The following is a 17,345-nucleotide window of genomic DNA, read 5'->3' as shown; positions in this document are numbered from 1 at the left end:
TGACTTGCTCGCCTACTTTCACAAGTTGTCGTTTAATCGCCGTGGTAATGGTAGCCCAGCTACGCATGATGGACTGATAAAGACACAAAATGAACAAATGAAGCTCCTGGCCCGGCCTCAGAGCCAATATAGAAGTACGGACCGCCAGTTTTTGGCGATACTTACCCTATAGCAGATTCGGGTCCGAAATGCCAAGGCACGTGTAAGACAGCTTGGTCATGAAAACGTGGACGGTACAGGGTTATGATAGACTGGGCAGTGGTGGTAACTATGCCAGGTGCACATGGCTAAGAAAGTTGATGCGAATGGTGCCTGGTGTTGTTAAGCCTGGCCTTGGATACCTACTTAGTAGGTAGTCTAGCTGATGTACAATGTGTAGCTGTATGTGCTTGAGCATGCCAGCATGTAGCTAGACTGGTCACTCTGAACCAAGTGTACAGTCCTTTATCATCAACAACCTCTCATGCGTCTTGGCCGCTGTTACACGCGACAAGAGTCGCACACTACACAACTCAGTCTCTGTGCGCCTCCAAGCTCAATCGGAGACTGCTGCGTCTAAACGGATGAAATGGTCCATATGTGCTCCGTACACGCCACAGTGTTAAGCCGTGGCTGCATACCTAGTACCTAGGTATGTAGGATGATGGCAAAATGATGCCATTGATGGCGCAGCTTTCAGATCCGTGGTGTGCGAAGCGTGTATTGTGTTCCCATCACCTCGTCTGTGATTGACTATACGTTATTATAAGGCTAGGTGTCTGAAAACCTTGGAAAGCTGCTCCTTGTGGCGCTAGTATTCCAAAGGATATCAGCATTGTAGAACCAGAGCTAGCACCATTGTTAAGATGGACAGCCTCTCATCGCAAACAAAGTGCTGTCTGGTGAGGTGAAGCACCCAATCCTCACCAGGGTGTGAATGGACAAGTGGATGAAACCTAAAGCATTGATGCACGCGACCATCTCAAGTCTCCGGGGGTGTTGGAGATGATACAACCGGCCGTAGCCATCCATTTCAGGAGATTGACTGATGACTGTGCTGTTTTCAGACTTGCCGAGTAATTTGCTGGACGGGACTAACGAAGCTTGGCGAACACTGCCCTTCAATTTTCTACCCAGGTCTAGTCGAGGCCACTCGACCCACAGCCAGGGAACATCGCACCACTAATTGCGCTTGCCGGGCCATATTCCAGCTTTGCTAGGGTGAGCTAGGCTTCATTCGCACCTTGACGTCATGGATTGTTGCGCTTGGTGTATCTGAGATGCAACGGGGTTTCTCCGTATGTATGTACATACAGTACCAAGTCAATCGCGGCTGGCCACCAAAGAGCGCTGGCGTTTATTTCGGGCAGCGACTGATCGACCGGTAGAGGCAAGTATTGATATAGCGTTGCGACGCTCCGAGGTTCGCTCGTGTGTGCCCACTGCATCGATACTGTCTCTACTTGTCAGTCGTATCGAGGCTTGTGGCTCGCGGTTCATTTGCGCGCTGAAGCTGTGTTGGTTCCGTATCAGCCCAGCAGTATCAACAGCTATCCAAACAAAGAGCACATGTTTGCATTCAATATTGTGAATTTTGGCGCTGGCCCCCTCAGTTCCACTACGACGAGCGGGAAAGCAGGCGGTAATGACCCGCAATTGGGGCGCATAATGGGTCGTTCCAGCTCGATCTGACCTCCAGCTTGCTTGGTGTGAGGCGCAAGGATGGGGAACATCTTGTCGTCGCGCGGGAAATCGATGGCAACACTTCTTGGTTGAGAGCAATGCGCGGCGACGCACCGTAACGGCCGTATGCCGAGATACGGTGCACAAGAGACGTATCCTAAGGGGTCAAAAGCTGGATACCACCGTATTTGTGAAATAATAAAAGTGTTTCTGTCGTGTACAATGGAACGCTCAAGCCGCCAAGCAACAGCATCAGGTCGACAGCAAAGGACGTCGTGGGTCTTGCTTGTCGTGTCATTAACAACTGGCCTATTGCAACAACCGAGACCGAAGGGATGTTGTTGTTGCCGGGGTATCGCCATAAATACCTAGGTATGCATTCGCCCTGTAACTTGGCGAAGCATACATGTGTACATACGGACAGAAACCGAGCATAGTATCGACGTCGTAGTGTTGCCAGTCCAGACGTGAAACCGAGAGCTCAATGCTGATGAACGTTGGAAGCATCTTGTTTTGCCTTGTCTTGCCGAAAGGGGGGGAAGGTGCATCCCAGGCTCCTTCCCGGTTACTACGATAAACATGCACAAGCACACGCGAGCAAAAATTCAAACCCTCCCCATCCCAATCCGCCTCGTTAGCACGCATCACTATTGCTCTGTGCTTGACGACCTGGACGACATGCAATAACCTTGTTGTGCCATTGCAAGTACTACTAAGGCACGCCGCACGCCGCACAGGGTCAAATCAGCTCGCCAGGGTACATTTGCATCGGCTGCTGGTGGCCCATCGACGGCTGTCGCAGATCACGATCTCCACCCACACCCCTCCTCATCCCAATTTCTCGTCCTTGCCAATGGAACGTCTCGACTCGACCTGCGACTCGACCTAATTCGTCTGTGTTGTAAGATACTTGCTCCGTACGGAGTAGTTTTGGACAAGTTACAGATACGGCTAAATTCAGGCGCCACTGAGCGGTTCAGAACAAGACATGGTAGGAGACATTGTGGCGCTGCCCAGCTGCCGAAATCGTATGGACGCGGGCAAACAGGCTGACGGCACAACTCACCCAGTGTCGCCCATCCCTAGTAATGGCACTGCAAACCTGCCCCTGGCTACGGAGCTTCGATCCATGTCGTTGGTGTTGCATCGTCGATGACGTACTCGTTTGCTTCTCTTAACGTCACCCACACTCCCTGCTTAATCAAGGTTCTGGCAAACGCCGGCCCAGTTATGCACTGAGCCCAACATGACGGAATCCCTCCAGATTTCATGGCGCTCGGGCTGGAAGAGCAGGTGGTTCCCAAATCCTGTGGTCCGTCCCCTATCGCTCCTGCTTATAAGCTCTTCCATACCCCCTACGCGTGGTATGAATCTGTCTCGACTCTGATTTCTCTTCCCATCCAAACTATAATTCCCATCCCTTAATCTACACCCTCCCAATATACCCACTGCAACGAACAAGCTGATCTTGTGATACCCCGGGACGAATTGAGGTCTCTGTCTATACCCTTGCTTTTTGTAACAAAAGATACAAACCTCGACCTCCCCTAGGCGTTAAGAGCCTGCACCCGATATCCAGAGATACCCACAAACTTTCGAAATACCAGTATTAATCACAAATAAACGATCCAAAATGACTGCCAACGTCAACAAGCCTACGGATATCAAGCAGAAGGAGGCGGATATCAACCGAAAACTTCAAATCTACGGCATTTTCAGTGCTTTCAAGCAAGGCAAAGTCCCCTCTGTAGGTTATACGAACGAGAATACGCGCCAAATCAAAAACTTTGGCTACACAAACTAATACGGGCCTTAGAACGACCAAATTGATGTTGCCTTGAACAGCTTCCTCGCCTCCAAAGCACTCGGTACCCCCCCAGAGAATCTTTCCGAGGATGGCAAGATTCTTGTCGCGGACACCAGAGAGGTGGTCCGACTAGCCAAGAACCTCCTGCTCTCCAAGAACGAGGGCAATTTAATTCAGGATTTTATCTGGCAAACCACTCAGTTTGATCCCAAGTCTGTCCAGGGTCCGAATGCGCCGGTGAATAAGGACCAGGCCAAGCGTGATGGTGATGAGGCTCTCGAGGGTCTCCGAACCCTGGGAACTCTGCTCATTACCAATGGCCAATTCCGCAAGCTACGTATGTTGGCTCTACAATCCTCGAGCCTTAAACCTCAAGCTAACCGATAAACAGTCAAGGATACCACTATCCTCTTCCGCGACTTGGCTGGCGACGCCGCTACTAGCGCTGCTGGTCGCATCCGCCCGTCGGAGGAGCAACTCGGACAAATGGACCGGGCCGCCGAAGATAATACTTGGCACGACAAACCCGACTTCTCGAAAGAGAACCTTAGAAAGCAAGCCAAGGGCTTCTATGGCGGCAGTCCAAAGAAAGACGCGCAGGACATTGCTAATTCCACAACTAATGCTGCACTGCCCCAGGGAGTAAATTCTGACAGAGTTGACACTGTTGCTGCACAGAGTGCTGTGCAGCAGAAGGTTGATGAGAAGATAGACCCGGAGACCAAGGAGAAGATCAAGAAGAGCAAAGAGGAATATCGTCGAAGAACCAAGGAGTACTTCAACAAGAAGATGCCGGAGGAGCGCAAGGACCAAATAATCTTCCGCCTCAAGAAGATGGTGCTTGAGTGCCAGCAGCATCCCGAATACTCCAAGGCCATTCAGACTCTCCTCCGTCTAGCCGAGACCTATGGAAGCCATGGACGCGGCTTGGGCAAGGAATCTACCGGCTCTGCTAAGCAGGCTCGCTCTGGATTCGCAGCTGCCGAGGCCGATCTGCGTACATTGATTGAGCGATTTGCCAATGGAACGTCTACTTCGAATCTTTGGGAGTCCATCGGCCAGATTTACAAGGATGCGGACAAGGATGCTGAGCTTAAAGACTGGTTCAAGAGCCTGGACAACTTTATTCGCCGGTGCCTGCTGGAGCAAGGCTACATTCTCGACGAATCTTCTAACAAGCAGTGGAACCGCCTCTATGAGAAGGGCAGGTTCTTGCTCCGTGAGAAGTACCGTAGCCACACTGACCGTGTCATCGACGAGACCAAGTTCATTGCCGACCAGTTCGACCAAGACTCCCAGAACAAGGCTTTTGGCGAGGCTGTGCAGAAACTATTCAATCACCTCGGAAACGATTCCGCGGGCAAGTCTGTCTTTAAGCCACACCTTGTCAAGGACTTGGCGGATACTATCCTCCCCGCCGTTCTGATGAACATTAACTATATCCCAATCCCTCGCATTGAGTACTCGGATTCGCAAGTTGATGCCATAATCGAAAACTTGGTTCTTGAGAGTGACAATTTTATGCCTAATATTGCCGAGGTATCGAGCGAGAACTTCTTCCGTTGGGGCCGCAAGAAGGTTGCCAACAAGCATCACAACGTGATTGACGTTAAAATTTCGGGCATCCAGATGGATCTCCGCGACGTCAACTTCCATGTTAATCGAAAGAAGGGCTTTCCATCTTTGTCTGACACGGGTGTTCTTGACATCTTGTTGCCTGGGAATGGCCTGTCGTTCAGGATGAAGGTTGCCACGGCTCATAAATCCGACAGTCAGAACATTTTCAAGGTTGAAAAGGTGGATGTTGATTTCAAGAATCTCAAAATCAAGGTCAAGAAGTCCAACCACAAGCTCCTGTTTGCGATTGTTAAGCCCCTCGCTCTGAAAGTCCTCCGCGCTCCTATTCAGAAGGCTCTGGAGAAGGCCATCAAGGACGAGTGTAACAAGTTCGACTCCCTCCTCTGGCAGATCAAGAAGGATGCCGACGCAGCCGGTGCTGGTGATGTTGAGGACAAGGCCAACTTCTTCAAACGTTACTATGATGCGGCGCAGAAGCGCTATTTGGAGGGCAAGGAGAAAACCAAGGAGGTCGCATCAGACAAGAAGGTCAACATTGCCATGACGCTGGAGGACAGCATCTTCCCCGAGGTCAAGATGGCTGGTGGTGTCAGTTCCAAGGCAACCGAGTACAAGGAACTTTCACGAAAAGGAGACAAGTGGGAGAGCCCCGTCTTTTCCATTGGCAGCGCCAAGAGGAGCACTGATATTCCTCCTGCTCCCAAAATCGAAAACAAGGCTCGACCGGCGACCAGCGGACGGACGAATGGCCACACCAACGGCAGCACCAACGTTCACCCCAACGCTAATGCGAACATTGTCAACGGCAAGGCGCCTCTGTCGTCTACCCCACTCGCGGCGCCGTTGGAGGTCAATGCCGGCAACGTTAACCAGACCATTGGGGGCCGTTAGGGATGTGCCGATGAGTCGATACTATTCATGAAGAATTATGATGAGGAAGGCGGGGAAACACAGATGCTATACCCATTGAGTCAGGAGGATGCTCCCTCACAGTGTGATTGTGATACCAAGGCTTTGGAATGAAGTAGAACAGACGTTTTCTGCTTGGGCTGCAAAATGTGGATGTGAAGGATGTTGCGCGACGCAAACTTGAACTAGTCTTAATTTCCTTGAGTCTCTTATAAAGTAAATCTGTTAAGGTAGTAACTTACTACTACAACAATTAAGTATCGATTGTGCACACGTGTTGATGACTAATATGACGAGGTATCGTTGTGTGAGGCTCTCGCGACCTAGCCAGTGTGGAGTACGTTGTGGTGGGGCTCCTTGCAACGACGTCAGTCTACATATGTATGTGCCTTTGTGTGTGAGATGCATGTTCCTGGGGACGCCACACGTTGTCCAGCTTCTGTTCTTGTAAGATCTGGACACTCAGTTGCATTCATCAACCACGTAGATGTTTTGGTTCAAACCCCTCCGTCATCACTTGTTACCGACGTAGGTAGATACCTCGCGCCTCGAGTATCGCCACCTGGGTTGGTGGCCCCTCATCGTCTTTTGTCCTTTGTCTGCTGGGGTCTGGACTCTGGAGCTGGCCTCCTCTCGCCTTGGGCCGTCATATTTCACAATGCCCACAGATCCAGGTACAGCGACGGTGGCAGGGACGGCGACGACTCCATCTGCGTCTGCGACTAGACTGTCACCTACGCAGACGCGAGCTCTCTTCGATATTCTCACTCACTATGAGACATATGCCGAAATATCAAGCTTCAAGACATCCGCGGCCATCACCAGCTATGGGTTCCCGTTCAAAAAAGCTTCCGAGGCTTTGACTACGCCTTTCGCCACTGCCCCGAGTACGCCGCGCGCGAGGACGCCTATATCATGGTTTACCTCATCAGAAGCCAGGAAGCAAAGTCCCGCCAACAGCACCAAGAGCCTGGACGGGGATGACGACCAGGATGTTGTTTCGACATCGCCCATCCTACAGTTGCTCTTGACGAGGATTGTTCTCCCTCTGCCTGGTGTGAGCGACATTCCCAGGTCTTTCTGGAGTGTTCGCGTACAAGGTATCATGTCGAGATTAGGAGAAGCAGACCTGTCGGAGAGTTACGACAAGGGCGCCATGGGGACGCGAAAGACCTTGGCTACGGGGACGAGTGCGGTTATTGAGATGCTGGGCCGCGGAATGCTAGGCGGCGTCGACAAACAAGAGTCAAGTATGAAGGATGACGAGTATGACCACACAAGTGCGGATGATTTAGAGCGTGCTTGGGGTCATGTTGTTCAGGGATTGGTCTATGGCGACCTGGTCAATCAGTTGTTTGACCATTTTGTCCATTACGATGATTTAGAAACCCTATCTCCAACCGTGGAAGCTTCTGCCCGCCACAACATTTTCCAGTTCGTCGCTTCTTTGCCCCGTTGCCTCACTTCCTGTGCATATATATACTAACAAGATTCACCAGCATCGCAACCCTAGTCCATCAAATCTTCATCCTCTCACCTGAAGGTCAATATCTCCTTAAACTCCTCGAAAACGTGCATTCACTCGTCCCCTACGCGCTCCTCAAATCAACACTGCGCATAGGCAACGCAGCCACCATGATAAGCGGCATGATTCGCATTCTCCTCGCCAAACTCAGCGTGACCAGCGTAACCAACTGGGTCGGTCTCACGCAAAACGCCGACGACGGCATGAACCTACTTCAGCGTATTATGGCCGCAGTCTTGTCCTGGGACGCGAGCGAGTTCAAGAAGAGTGCGGAAAAGGTGGAAAAGGCCAAGGACGGACCGACTGATGAAATGCTGCGCACCATCAGGGAACACATCGAAGACACAAGGTCGGAACACGATACGGTCAGGGAAGCGAGCCACCAGAACTCGCAGTCGATCATCACAGCCATTTTCAATGCGAGGAGTCCAGCGCTGAATGGGCTGTTGACAGAGGCCCAGCATGCCCAGTGTCTAGAGTATTATTCTGCACTTTTGTCCGTCAGGGATAGAGACTCCATCACGGGGGCCATTTGTCGCCAGCCTCCGGACATGTTTACGCAGGCCATCAAGGATGTTGTCGCTGCCTATGAACCCATGATCCGGACTGTACATTCGCGTGTTGATTTGAGAGAACACTTTGACGCTTTTCAAGTATTTCTGGAGGAGTTTATAAGGGCGAGCAGGCCAAAGAAGCCGCACGGCTCGGCTGAGGAGAAACTGGCCAGTGTAGAGGACTATGTCGACCTCCTCATGAAGCATCGACGACTGCTATACAAATGGATCCACGCTGTGGCGAGCCAATGTCCTGATATCTGGGAGAGCCTGCGCATATGGGGAAATGACATGATTGTCCGGTTTCGAAAGCCACCAAACCCATCATCGGACATCCATTCCGTACTTGGGAAACTCTTCACAACCCTCGAGCCGGATACCCAGTCCCAAGTTCTTCAAGCAATCGATTCCCACGCCGCCTATCTCGACACCGTCAACGCCATCTCCCACGCACGAATGCAATACCTCGTCACGGCGGCCGATTCCTCGGGCGGAACCACCGATGGTCCGGGTGTATATCTAGATCGATGGCAGTCGTTGCTTGACGAGACGCTCATTACGCCTCCGACACAAAAGGGTGCGATGAGAAGGGGCAAGGACGTCAAGCACATTACTACAATGGGAAAGACGGGCATCGGAGGCAAGAGGCTGGAACGGAATGTTGGAGGGGGCAGCGTCCAGGCGCCGGATGTGAGGGTTGTAGTGAGCGCTTTGGGGGCGCAGTTTAGGAACGAGGTGAGGGAGCTGGCAATGATGTCGTGATTGGAATTTGGGTTGAGCCACTGTTATGAAAACAGGCACCGATTTCAAACTTTTCTCGTTCGTGGTCATTCTAGAGAGCGCGTATAATAGCAACTTCGCGGTATTGATCATCTACCTAGCGACATCTTGTCTCTGCAAACGAAGGAATACTGTCGCGGCCATGTTTCTCCGACGACTGCATCTTCATTCTCGGCACCGCGGCTCTCCAACCCAGCCCGTGCCGTGCCTTGCGTTTGCACCGGTACATTCGAGGCGGGCGGCGTCGCAAGCCAAGCCCTCCTTCTCCCCGTCGTCGGCTCCCCGCCGCTGACGCTGTTTTGAGGCCGTCGTCGCATGCTTGCCCTCGTGGCAGTTTGTCTCTTCCAGATCTTGGCCAGGCCTACAACCGCGCGCATGACTCTGCCTCGGTCCCCCATCTGGCCGACGCAATACGCGAGACCGTTCACATATACGCCCAACGGCTCGGGCGTCACCTCAACCACCTCGGACACCTCCTGCGACCCAACATCGTCCGTGTCGTCCGTAAGATCCACCATCGGCATCTCATTCACGTCCTCCTGCTCCTGTGCCTGTGCCTGTTCCTCGCTCTCCGAGCCCTCCACGGGTATGACCTCCCTCTGGGCATCTTCCACCGACCCCATCTTGCTCTTGGGATACTCAATCTTGACCAGCCTCTCCTTCCAACAGAGCGTAATCTCCGCGCCTGTCAGTTCCTCCAGCCGCCGGACGTACTGGGCGCACGCGCGGCAGTTCTTCTTGGAAAAGTAAATCTCGAACCGGGGCCTCGCGCCGCCGCACCACGCCCTCCCCCGCAGCCTCTTCAGATCCGCCTTGGTCACGCGATCCGTAGGCATCGCGGCCATCTTGAGCAGTATGTAGACGGCGTGGACGGCGAGCTTCACCTCCACGTGGGAGGCGCGGAACATGCCCACCTTGCCGCCGAGGGTGAGCCGGTCGTACGGGTGGCCCATGTTGATGCCAATTTCCCTGGCGAGCCTCATGGCGCGCGCCGTCCAGCGCCTGTTTGAGAGGACGGAGGATTTCGGCTCCAGGAAGTCCCCGCGGGGGTTGTGCCCGTGGCCGCTCTCCGCCCATGCGAGGATCGTGCGGGACGGGCTGGTGCCCGGCTGGAGGAGCGCGAGGAAGCCCGCCGTTTTGCGGGCGAGAGCGAATTCAATGTCAGACGCCTTGTAGTGCGTTATTGCCCCGGTGTGGGAGAAGGTGTTGGACACGTTGGGCCCGAGAACCTGGCATTGCAACGTTGCCTTTTCAGTGTCGATGACGTGGTAGAAGTAGAATGTTTCTTCGGTGGATTCGAATTTTCTGTCGAACCCGGGCGTGGGAACTTCGCTTGGAGGCGTGCCTGGTGGAGGGGGAGCATGGTCGGTGGCCATGGTGATGTCTCTGGTGTTGCTGAGATGGTGGGAGCGAGGAGCGGGCGAGATGGGCTAGATTGTCTTTTGAGATGAGACTGATGCGTTGGGCTGTGAGCAGTATACGGTGTCTTGTTTTACAGTGATGTGTTTTTTGCATAGAGTTGGGCAACGGCGTGTGGTGAGCCGCAGCGTGGGCGATGGATGCGCTTTCTTGGAGATGACGACAAAGTTGGGCGGACCTGACACGAACCAGAACGACACTGGGAAGTACTATACACTGGTACAAATGACGAAATCAAAACAAGGGGAACAAGATTGATGCCCGGAGTGACGAGGTTGACGAATTAAAGGCCGATCTAGTGGTGGTAGCTAAAGGAAGAAAGCAAGGCATCTTGAAGGTCGTGAGAAGTGTGAATATATACAGCTACCTAGGTAAGCGGGCGAAAGACCTTTTGCAGCTGCCGCAGCTGCCAAGGGAAAATATAAGACGAAAAGTCATAGTAACGTGGTAGGTGTGATAACAGATGCAGCTGTGCGTAATGTCTACACCTGGCTTCCATGGTGTTGAGCAGAGAATCAGCCGCTTGCCACTGTTTAGCAGCTGCGAATAAATGACACGTTGGGCGAGATGCCTAATAGCGGCAAAGACGTTGCCATGATTCAAAACGAACCGCCGAGGAAGCCGGCTCATACATCCAACAACAGTCACAGCATATCAGTTACGGAGAGAAGACTCATAACGTGGACGGGTCTAATTGATCAACCGAATGACCCAAAGTCGGGGGAATCTCATTCATACGTGTAAATCTAAGACCAAGACGCCCAAAGCCCACGCCATGCCACTCATTCCCGGAAAAGAGACACAACCATCTTTTTTATTCAGCAAAAAGCTTCCAAAATTGTCTCCTCAGGCCTTGGTTCAGTGTAAACCAGTTTCCGTTGAAACTTCTGCGCGGATTGTAATTTGGTGTTTTTTATTACAATTTACTCCTCATCCTCATCCTCCTCGTCGGCCTCGGCAGTGGTCTGGGCGATACGGTCCAGATCACGCTGGCCAGACTGTGTGATGCGGCGGCCACCCTTCTCCTCGTCCTGCTCGAGGACGCCAATCTTCTCGAGGGCCTGGAGGATCTTGCGGTCGACGGAGCCAGAGGCGTCGATGTGCTTGGAGGGGCGGGCGCCGCGGTTCTTGGCGGTGCCGTGGACCTTGCGAAGGCGGCCGACTCCGACAGTCTTGCGGAGGTAGACGTGGCGGGCGACAGAGGCGGCGCGGACGTAGAACCAGTCAATGTTCTGGGGGGGCAGCTCCTTGGCGGGACCAGTCTTGACGGTATCGACCCAACCTGAGTGAATGAAAAAAAAGGCCCTCGTTAGAAATGACTCGTTGAGAGAAGCCAGGCTTGTTCTTGGGCTGGATCAAAAAACATACCGGGAATGGGCAGCTTGCCCTGACGCTTCAAGAACGCAGCATAGGCGTTGATGAACTTTTGCGCCTGGAGACAAAGAAACCCATTAGCATATTCCGTCTTCAGAAGTCTTGCGACTCCCTCGCGCCTGCTCCTCAATTCCCAATCTTCCTTTTCAGCCTCGAAATCTACTAGTCCCAACGGAACGGCTACCCGTCCAGCCGCCGCAGCGGGCTCAAATACATTGCTTTTCAAGTATTGAAGATCCAATCTGCGGCGGGGCGAAACAGCTCAGCGCAGTCCACATTGTTTGTAGCAGAGGTCGCAAGAGGTTGTCTATTCGTCTTGGGTTTGCGGGTCTCAGAAGTCGCGAGGGACTGTTGATGGGGGAGGTAATATCATCGCTTAACGCATCTCGAGAAGAGTCCTGAAATTGGACCAACGTGCTTTGTTCTGCTCTCGGTGCATCAAGGGATATTGAGTTCAGGGAGGACCTACATCAACGTCGCGCACAGAAATACCGCCAGTCATTTTCACGGTGTTGAGGGTGGACGGGTGGTTGTGAGGAGTTGCGTCGGGTACGAGATTGTCGAAGCGTGAGGTCTACGAATGCTCTTGGAGGTGCATGTCTGGGTGGGTGAACTTTTTCGATTGAGGCTAGGGCTTGCGGCCCTAGTGGGGCCATGGCGCTCAGAGTGACTAAGCACCGTGTGTGCGGACAGTCTATATTTGCAAAAACATCGCACGCACGGTGCAGGTGGGTCCACGGCAACTACGTCCAGTGAGTACGTGCAAGCTGAGGACCAACAATCGGGTTCACTCCTCAGGCTACTACTAGGATGCATCTTTTTAATTACTGGCCCTAATGGTGGTTTGAATTTCGGTGTGGGATTAATTCACTTCGTTATATGAAGTTTCAATTCTATTACGATGCTGCAACATATCATAGCGTAGTGTGCCATGTGCGAATACATGATCTACGTGTTCTTTGCTTCACAAATGTTTCAACATGTATGAAAACCAACTGTTGAGGTAGAATGTGCAGTTCGCTTAAAATTCAGATTCTATCAAAGGTATTATTTCTTTCAGGGTGGGTATAGATTGCACCCAACATGTGCCCGTTCATATCCAATATGCTCTCTTCCAATTAACACGTCCCTCGATTATATCGTGCTCTTGAGAGCCCGACATGATACATCTAAGCCCACTTTGCCAACAATGCCATCACCGTGACACCAAAGGCAATACATCCAAAGGCAAACAACTGGATCTTCAGCGGAGCCCGGCGCATGTGAGGGTTGAACATGAATTCGTGAGCCAAAAGCTCGACCAGTCCTGTGTACATGAGAATTCCAGCGGAAATGGAGTCAAAAATGCCGTTAACAAGTTTCTGAGTGGCAGCGTTTGCTGGTTTAGCACCAACACCAGCTGCAACACCTACAGGAGTGGAGAGAGCGAACCCAACAGCCAGGACATATGGCAACCACTGTTTACTTTCAGGCCATTCGGCAACAGCGATTCGGGACCCTAAACCAAGACCCTCGAACATTTGATGGAAAACAAGGACGACGAGAAGAACCTTCAAATCATCCGACCCGGTGGTACCGAGGGTAAGTCCGATAAAGACACTGTGAAACACGACACCGAATTCGAGAATGAAGATTGCCGTCAGCTGGCCGGACAACGACGTGTGCGAGTCCCCTTCTTTGTGATCATGGCGGTGCGCAAGATGATCCTCACCGCCAGGAGGGTAGCTGACATCATCGGGGCGTCCTGGGATGGCAGTTGGATCGGGGCCACAGAGAGCCCCTTGATTCTCGATGTCATGGGGGCATGGCTCAGCCTGAACATTCTTGTCCTTTTGCGGCTTTGAGGATTTCTTAATCGCCAGTACCTCGTTGAGGTCGGAGCCAGAGTCGGAGCCAGTCGGATGGCTATGGGCGGCATCGTCGTCGTCGTCAAAACGGGCTACCATTAGCTCAACGAAGAACATGACCATGATGGTCATCAGAGCAATGCATAGAGCCCAAGGGTATGTGCCAAGCCATCTTTCCTGAACGCAGGCGTCTCCAAGCTGATCAACTGCTGGATCCAAAAGATGCATCCATGCCGTGCCAATGATGACGCCGGTACCGACGTACTTGCAGATGAAGAATGTGAATTTCGGAACGTGCATCTTGGTCTGGCGAGCCAAGAGGATGGGGGTGAGTGCTCCAACGAGGGAAGCAACGAGAATGATGAAAATGGAGGCAATGCGGAGACCGAGCATGCCCAAGTCAACGGGTGAGCCATCGCAACTGCTCTGCTGCTCCTCTTCAGCCATGGTGATGCGCTGCTGTTGAGTGTATTCGAGGGTATAAGTCCAGCGTTGGTTTTCCACGATTATCGTAGCCGCAAACTCGGGCGGTCTTTTCTTCTTCTCAATCACACCACTCGCTTCAAGACAATCAAGTCTTCTCTTCAACTTCGCCCGATTATACCTCGGCGCGACGAAACAACGACAACAACTTTTCGATTCGGTTCGGTTCTAAGTTGAAAGTTATTCTCCGGGGGAGGGGACCCGAGAAATGGAAGACTTATAACCCGTCTCCACGGTTCGTCGGTCGTCTGGTCCGGACCAATGCTAGTGTCTGGTCCGATTTTCAGCAGGGCTTGAGACTAGGATACACCGACGAGGCGAACACCTTGATGGACCGGATTCAATAGCGAAATGGTCCACCCAGTTCCAGTTGATGCGCCACACACACAGCCAGATGATGACCTTGGCCAAAAATGTGGTTGGGGAGATCGGCAAAAGGTTGCAGAAAGCCCTTTGTCGAGATCCCTTCTTGCTATGATGTTCGATACTCCGCTATGAAGAGGAAGGAGCCTTTGGAGACGGGACTATTCCCATGCGGCCGCTGGCGGTGGGAGCGAAGTCCAAGGAGTGCAAGGTTTAGGGTCCCTTTTATCCTTTTTATCTAAGGTTATGCGTTTCCTGCACGTGGGTTTGCTGTCCTGTGCTTCTAAACTGCTACCGAACAGACTGCGACAGCGATCAGCCGAAAGGACGACGATAAACACCACAGTGTCAGGCGTGCCTCAGAGACAGCCCAATGGGAATGAACAAAGGCGAAGGCGTGTTCAGCTGACACCAGGGCTGCGGGTAAGTACCAAGATGGAACACAGCAAGAAGTGAAGACTGCGAAAAGTCGAATGATACAATGTCTAGGAGCGCGACAAGCGGTGCAACTAGGGATGAAGCATGCGCAGGACCTGTCACCGCCTGCAAGTGTGGAAAGGTAATACGGAATAATTGCGTAGCTGCGTAGGGACCGGGGCTGCTGAGAGGGATTGGGCCGATGAAATCTGCCGGTGCGCAGTTTGGGATGATGCTGGCATGCGCTGGACCGCATGCGGGCTGGCAGAATGAGGGAAGGCGAACCGATCTGAGGCAAAGATGGGTAGGCGTATGCGAGAGTGGTGTGGGAAGTCGGATTCAAAATGTGACAGCGTCGTGAGAACCTTGATGGGCTCCAGAGTTTGAACCGGCACCTGGGCCAAACCCACCAGACCTAATTTACATGACTTGACCTCTTCCACTTTCTTGAATCGCGGATCGACGACACCTTTATTGACTAGTAAAATCCCGGACCAAGCTAGCATTGCCGAAGGAGTCCTTCGTAGTCTCATGGCAATCTTGGCATTGGTCGACTAGCCTTTTTAAGAAAAAAAAAATCCTGGTGAGTTTCTTGATTCACTCTTTTGTCATGCAACACTCTGCTGACTTGGCCTTTTTTATCCCGGCGCGACGACGACGGCGACTGTCTGCTTTTTAAACCAGTATCAGCATACTAGACAATTCACAAGCCCTACCTTTGATTGTTTGTGAAATTTCTAAGAATACATACCTATCATGCAGCTCTCCCATCGGTATCAAAGACTATGTTTTAGTCATGCGCCACACGCGATACAGCCAATTGTCGGCTCTCTGATTGGTTGCGCCACTGGCTCTCCGGACGCCCCTGGCACGGAAGCGGCAAGGGCGCACCATCAAGGTTCACAGCTCCCGCCCCCACGCCCCTCCATGATCGATGTGCCGGGTTGGTACGAGTCACGACTTGACGGCTGGGGCTTCCAGAGGACTGCCACAACAGCCAGGTGTCTGCATCTCGCCATTTCAAGCTCTGGGAGCAGGATTTTGGTAGGGCAGCATGGATCGCCAAGAGAACTAAGAGATTTGTACCCAGATGCTCGGCTGTCACGGCATGGTCACACAACGCAGCAGCAGGAACGAACGACAAACTTCAATGATGATGCCACCGAAGACGGATCTTTTTTTTTGTTTGGGGAGCGGGGAATGGCGGAGGATCACAGCGATTTCTCACAATGGACCCATCGCCCGCTATGACGGTCATCATAAGGCAAGCGCCTCGTTTCGGCCGTACGAGCTTTTTGTCTTCATAGGATGCTGATACCGAGGCTAGGTTATGGTTATGGCACTAGCGCCGACAGTTGGACCATCCATCTTGACCTGTCATACATGGTACGTGCATCCTTTTGCATGGGTGTCGAGGTGTTGGCCTGCAAAGAACTAGTATGTACACACCCCGACCTCATGGTTAAAATGACCTGGTCCAATGACAGAAGCTTTATTCCGTAGGCTCGGCTGAATTAAACAAAGAGAAAAACCAACAACGTCAGTCAGTGCCTACAACGCAGCCATAGCTATCCACGAGTTTCGAGTCCACTATGTAAGGGTTGGCTCCCAACATAATTATTCTGCTACTAGTGGGGTTTCCTTGAAACAGGCTTCAGAGATCAAGAGAGTCCGTCATCAGCATTAACAGCGGTGCCTGCGCAACCTCGGGGTGGGTAGAGGTGTCAGCCTCTATACCGGCAATCCAAATTCTTCGGGCCTTTTCGCCACAGATTAATATGGCCTGTTATACTGACCTAGTTCCGAGGGCTCAGCGAACTATCAAACTTGGTATGAAATTGGTCAAAAGTACTTTGGTCGTCTTGAGGTTCTCTCGGCTCCCATTTCCGCTTAGCATCCGCCGCATCGCACCACTTTACACTAGCAACTATCACATCACCAACATTCACGTAACCAAAGTCTCATAGCCAACGCTGCAGAATGCCCCTCCAAGTCCGACGTTCGTCCAGCGCAGGGAACAAACATTTGTGTTGCATTGCAGATGACAAGCATTGTGGCAGCTTCCATGTACTATGTACCAAGCTTCGTCTTGCTGGGATGCATCTGGAACCGTATTCCGTACCGCCTTTGCATAATAGTTGGCCGCTGATCCGTGATTGGCCTGGCATGCCACTTACTGCATCCAGGTAAATACAGTAAATGATTATGTCGCATAGGAAACTTCCAGAACCTCTATGGAACTTGTTGCGTTTCCTTGTGAGAACCAGAAATCGACGGCGTTGTAATCTGCCCCCCCGAGGTGATGATTTCCCTTCTACGGAGTATACACGTTAAAATTCTGTCTACTATAGGCAACTCTCCGAACAGCTCGAGGTGGCACGGCTCGCAAGTTTATCCATGTGGATCTGTCGACACCATCTCCTCGACTACGCATACATCGTATTGATGAATGGCACCACCCTGCCAACCCCAAGGGGAATTACGTGCATGAACGCAACAACGCGACCAGCGGAAGCGTTGCGGTGCATTATTCCCGACAGACGTATACACGGCCTCAGAAACCACAGCATCACCAGATCGAAACTAGCTAGGTTTGTGAAGCGAACACATGTACTCGAGGTATCATA

At 52.2% G+C, this 17,345-nt stretch overlaps 5 protein-coding genes across 5 annotated transcripts; 2 read left to right on the top strand and 3 right to left on the bottom strand.

Annotated features, from left to right (window-relative positions):
- Window positions 1–3,295: 3,295 nt before the first annotated feature.
- On the top strand, window positions 3,296–5,938 carry G6M90_00g056360 (uncharacterized protein; the record flags this gene model as incomplete). Its single annotated transcript, XM_014688743.1, has 3 exons — window positions 3,296–3,409; window positions 3,479–3,806; window positions 3,861–5,938. The coding sequence occupies 3 exons, from the start codon at window positions 3,296–3,298 to the stop codon at window positions 5,936–5,938; spliced, it is 2,520 nt and encodes an 839-aa protein (XP_014544229.1).
- Window positions 5,939–6,614: 676 nt separating this feature from the next.
- Window positions 6,615–8,797, top strand: G6M90_00g056350 (uncharacterized protein; the record flags this gene model as incomplete). Its single annotated transcript, XM_066130615.1, has 2 exons — window positions 6,615–7,390; window positions 7,456–8,797. 2 exons carry the CDS (start codon window positions 6,615–6,617, stop codon window positions 8,795–8,797), a joined length of 2,118 nt encoding a protein of 705 aa, XP_065986825.1.
- Window positions 8,798–8,904: 107 nt separating this feature from the next.
- On the bottom strand, window positions 8,905–10,191 carry G6M90_00g056340 (uncharacterized protein; the record flags this gene model as incomplete). The annotated part of the gene is made up of 1 exon (XM_014688741.1): window positions 8,905–10,191. One exon carries the CDS (start codon window positions 10,189–10,191, stop codon window positions 8,905–8,907), a length of 1,287 nt encoding a protein of 428 aa, XP_014544227.1.
- A 966-nt stretch (window positions 10,192–11,157) lies between these two features.
- Window positions 11,158–12,110, bottom strand: rps19 (40S ribosomal protein S19; the record flags this gene model as incomplete). Its single annotated transcript, XM_066130614.1, has 3 exons — window positions 11,158–11,516; window positions 11,603–11,666; window positions 12,078–12,110. 3 exons carry the CDS (start codon window positions 12,108–12,110, stop codon window positions 11,158–11,160), a joined length of 456 nt encoding a protein of 151 aa, XP_065986791.1.
- Window positions 12,111–12,777: 667 nt separating this feature from the next.
- ZRT2_1 (Zinc-regulated transporter 2) lies at window positions 12,778–13,902 on the bottom strand (the record flags this gene model as incomplete). Its single annotated transcript, XM_014688739.1, has 1 exon — window positions 12,778–13,902. One exon carries the CDS (start codon window positions 13,900–13,902, stop codon window positions 12,778–12,780), a length of 1,125 nt encoding a protein of 374 aa, XP_014544225.1.
- Between the last annotated feature and the right edge of the window lie 3,443 nt (window positions 13,903–17,345).

This window comes from Metarhizium brunneum, chromosome 3, assembly GCF_013426205.1.
Source record: "Metarhizium brunneum chromosome 3, complete sequence".
In the NCBI taxonomy this organism is placed as follows: Eukaryota; Fungi; Ascomycota; class Sordariomycetes; order Hypocreales; family Clavicipitaceae; genus Metarhizium; species Metarhizium brunneum.
Note: the sequence above shows the minus strand (reverse complement) of the source record. Positions and strands in the feature narration are given on the sequence as shown.